At 45.1% G+C, this 2,500-nt stretch overlaps 1 protein-coding gene across 1 annotated transcript in view; it reads right to left on the bottom strand.

Annotated features, from left to right (window-relative positions):
* Nucleotides 1-1,887: 1,887 nt before the first annotated feature.
* The window catches only part of LOC306922149 (putative ATP-dependent RNA helicase DDX17), a gene marked incomplete at its 5' end in the record, with an annotated part of 58,461 nt that continues 57,848 nt past the window's right edge, over nucleotides 1,888-2,500 (bottom strand). Inside the window, one exon of the mRNA XM_079499544.1 lies at nucleotides 1,888-2,500. This exon is cut by the window's right edge and continues 6 nt beyond it. Coding sequence (XP_079355670.1) covers nucleotides 2,188-2,500 — 313 coding nt within the window. The 3' untranslated portion in view covers nucleotides 1,888-2,187.

The following is a 2,500-nucleotide window of genomic DNA, read 5'->3' as shown; positions in this document are numbered from 1 at the left end:
GTGGACAAGAGATCCAGACTAACATGTCAGGGAGGGACTAGTGGACAAGAGATCCAGACTAACATGTCAGGGAGGGTCTAGTGGACAAGAGATCCAGACTAACATGTCAGGAGGGACTAGTGGACAAGAGATCCAGACTAACATGTCAGGAGGGACTAGTGGACAAGAGATCCAGACTAACATGTCAGGAGGGACTAGTGGACAAGAGATCCAGACTAACATGTCAGGGAGGGACTAGTGGACAAGAGATCCAGCAGAACTAAAAGACAAGTCATTATATGCTTGTATTGGTTGAATGCTGAAAATAGCAAATCTTGCTGACAATAGCCGATCTGCAAGCTCACAATGCATTTTTGGGCCTACCCAATGAAATAGAATAACAAAGTACACTCACATTTATATTTATTTTGTATTTTAGAAATCAGCTAAACTACACCGCATCGACGATCTGATTGGCTAAACTACACCGCATCGACGATCTGATTGGCTAAACTACACCGCATCGAGGATCTGATTGGCTAAACTACACCGCATCGAGGATCTGATTGGCTAGGCCCTAAAATGATGATGTTTTGTAGTCAGTTATTTAATGCAATTTATTTGTGCGTGTTATACGTTTTTTGTTGTTGAATTATTCATGACATAAAGTTGTACAGGATGTATTTCCATAACAACAAGCAGCACGCTAGCACATTATTCACTAGTTCTTTGTTTCAATCATTTTGTTATTATATTATTATAATACATAATACTATATAATATAATACACTAGTTTGAAACTCTATACCGTCATTATGCATACATCTGTCGCGCACATTATGCTTGCTTATTTTATGGACATACATAATGTTGACCTTTACAACTTTGTCATGAGTAATTCAACAAAAAAACGTATAACTCGCATAAATAAACTGCATTAAACAGCTGCTGGGCGCGGGTCTTTGAGCAACCGCTGCGTCATTTAGATATATGCTTAAAGATGGAGTGCCACGATTTAGATATCATTTAGATATATGCTTAAAGATGGAGTGCCACGATTTTTTTCCACACTAAATCATGATCATCAGGTATTATTAGAATATAAGGAGGAAGAACTTTTTCCAAAAAATGTACAGTATTTGTTAAAATCATGCTTTTATGTGGACACGCCCACCAGTTCATTAAGTATGCCTGGTTTGCCTGGTGGGTGGTGATGGGACCTGAACTGAAGCCGCACCCACAGCTGTAGTTGTATGATAAATGGGGAGGGGTTACTGTTTATTTCATTGGCCCGTTTGACTGTCAAGGGTTCAGCCTCCAGGAAGAAACCCTAAATACAAAGTTAATACACCATTGCACATAAAAAGGACTCCAGGGTGTCTAATGAAGTACTGTCACCTCATAGACACATGAAAAGGACTCCAGGGTGTCTAATGAAGTACTGTCACCTCATAGACACATGAAAACACCTCCAGGGTGTCTAATGAAGTACTGTCACCTCATAGACACATGAAAACACCTCCAGGGTGTCTAATGAAGTACTGTCACCTCATAGACACATGAAAACACCTCCAGGGTGTCTAATGAAGTACTGTCACCTCATAGACACATGAAAAGGACTCCAGGGTGTCTAATGAAGTGCTGTCACCTCATAGACACATGAAAAGGACTCCAGGGTGTCTAATGAAGTACTGTCACCTCATAGACACATGAAAACACCTCCAGGGTGTCTAATGAAGTACTGTCACCTCATAGACACATGAAAACACCTCCAGGGTGTCTAATGAAGTACTGTCACCTCATAGACACATGAAAACACCTCCAGGGTGTCTAATGAAGTACTGTCACCTCATAGACACATGAAAACACCTCCAGGGTGTCTAATGAAGTACTGTCACCTCATAGACACATGAAAAGGACTCCAGGGTGTCTAATGAAGTGCTGTCACCTCATAGACACATGAAAAACTGGAAAATAAAAAAATTGTGGCACTGGGGGTAGTTTAATGAACTACTTCCTGGGTCGTGGGGGTAGTTTAATGAACTACTTCCTGGGTCGTGGGGGTAGTTTAATGAACTACTTCCTGGGTCGTGGGGGTAGTTTAATGAACTACTTCCTGGGTCGTGGGGGTAGTTTAATGAACTACTTCCTGGGTCGTGGGGGTAGTTTAATGAACTACTTCCTGGGTCGTGGGGGTAGTTTAATGAACTACTTCCTGGGCGGAGGGGGGGGTGGGGGGAAGCCGAACGGGGGAGGGGGTTGGCCTATGAAGCCCAGGAGGGAGGCGGGCTGGGCCGGGGGGGGAGGGGCGAACTTCTGGGCCATGAGAGGCACGGGCCCCCCCGCCTGGGGGGGAGGAGGAAGGGCGGGGCCAAACGGAGCCTTGTGATTGGACTGGCTGGTCGGGACGGGACCTCCCCCTCCTCCTCCCCCTCCAGGTCTGGAGCCATAGCTCCCCCCGGAGGCGTAACTCTGGTACTGCTGCTCCGAACTCCTGCCGCCGTCCCGGCTGCCGCGATCT

Source organism: Electrona antarctica (genome assembly GCF_951216825.1).
Source record: "Electrona antarctica genome assembly, chromosome: 4".
In the NCBI taxonomy this organism is placed as follows: Eukaryota; Metazoa; Chordata; class Actinopteri; order Myctophiformes; family Myctophidae; genus Electrona; species Electrona antarctica.
Note: the sequence above shows the minus strand (reverse complement) of the source record. Positions and strands in the feature narration are given on the sequence as shown.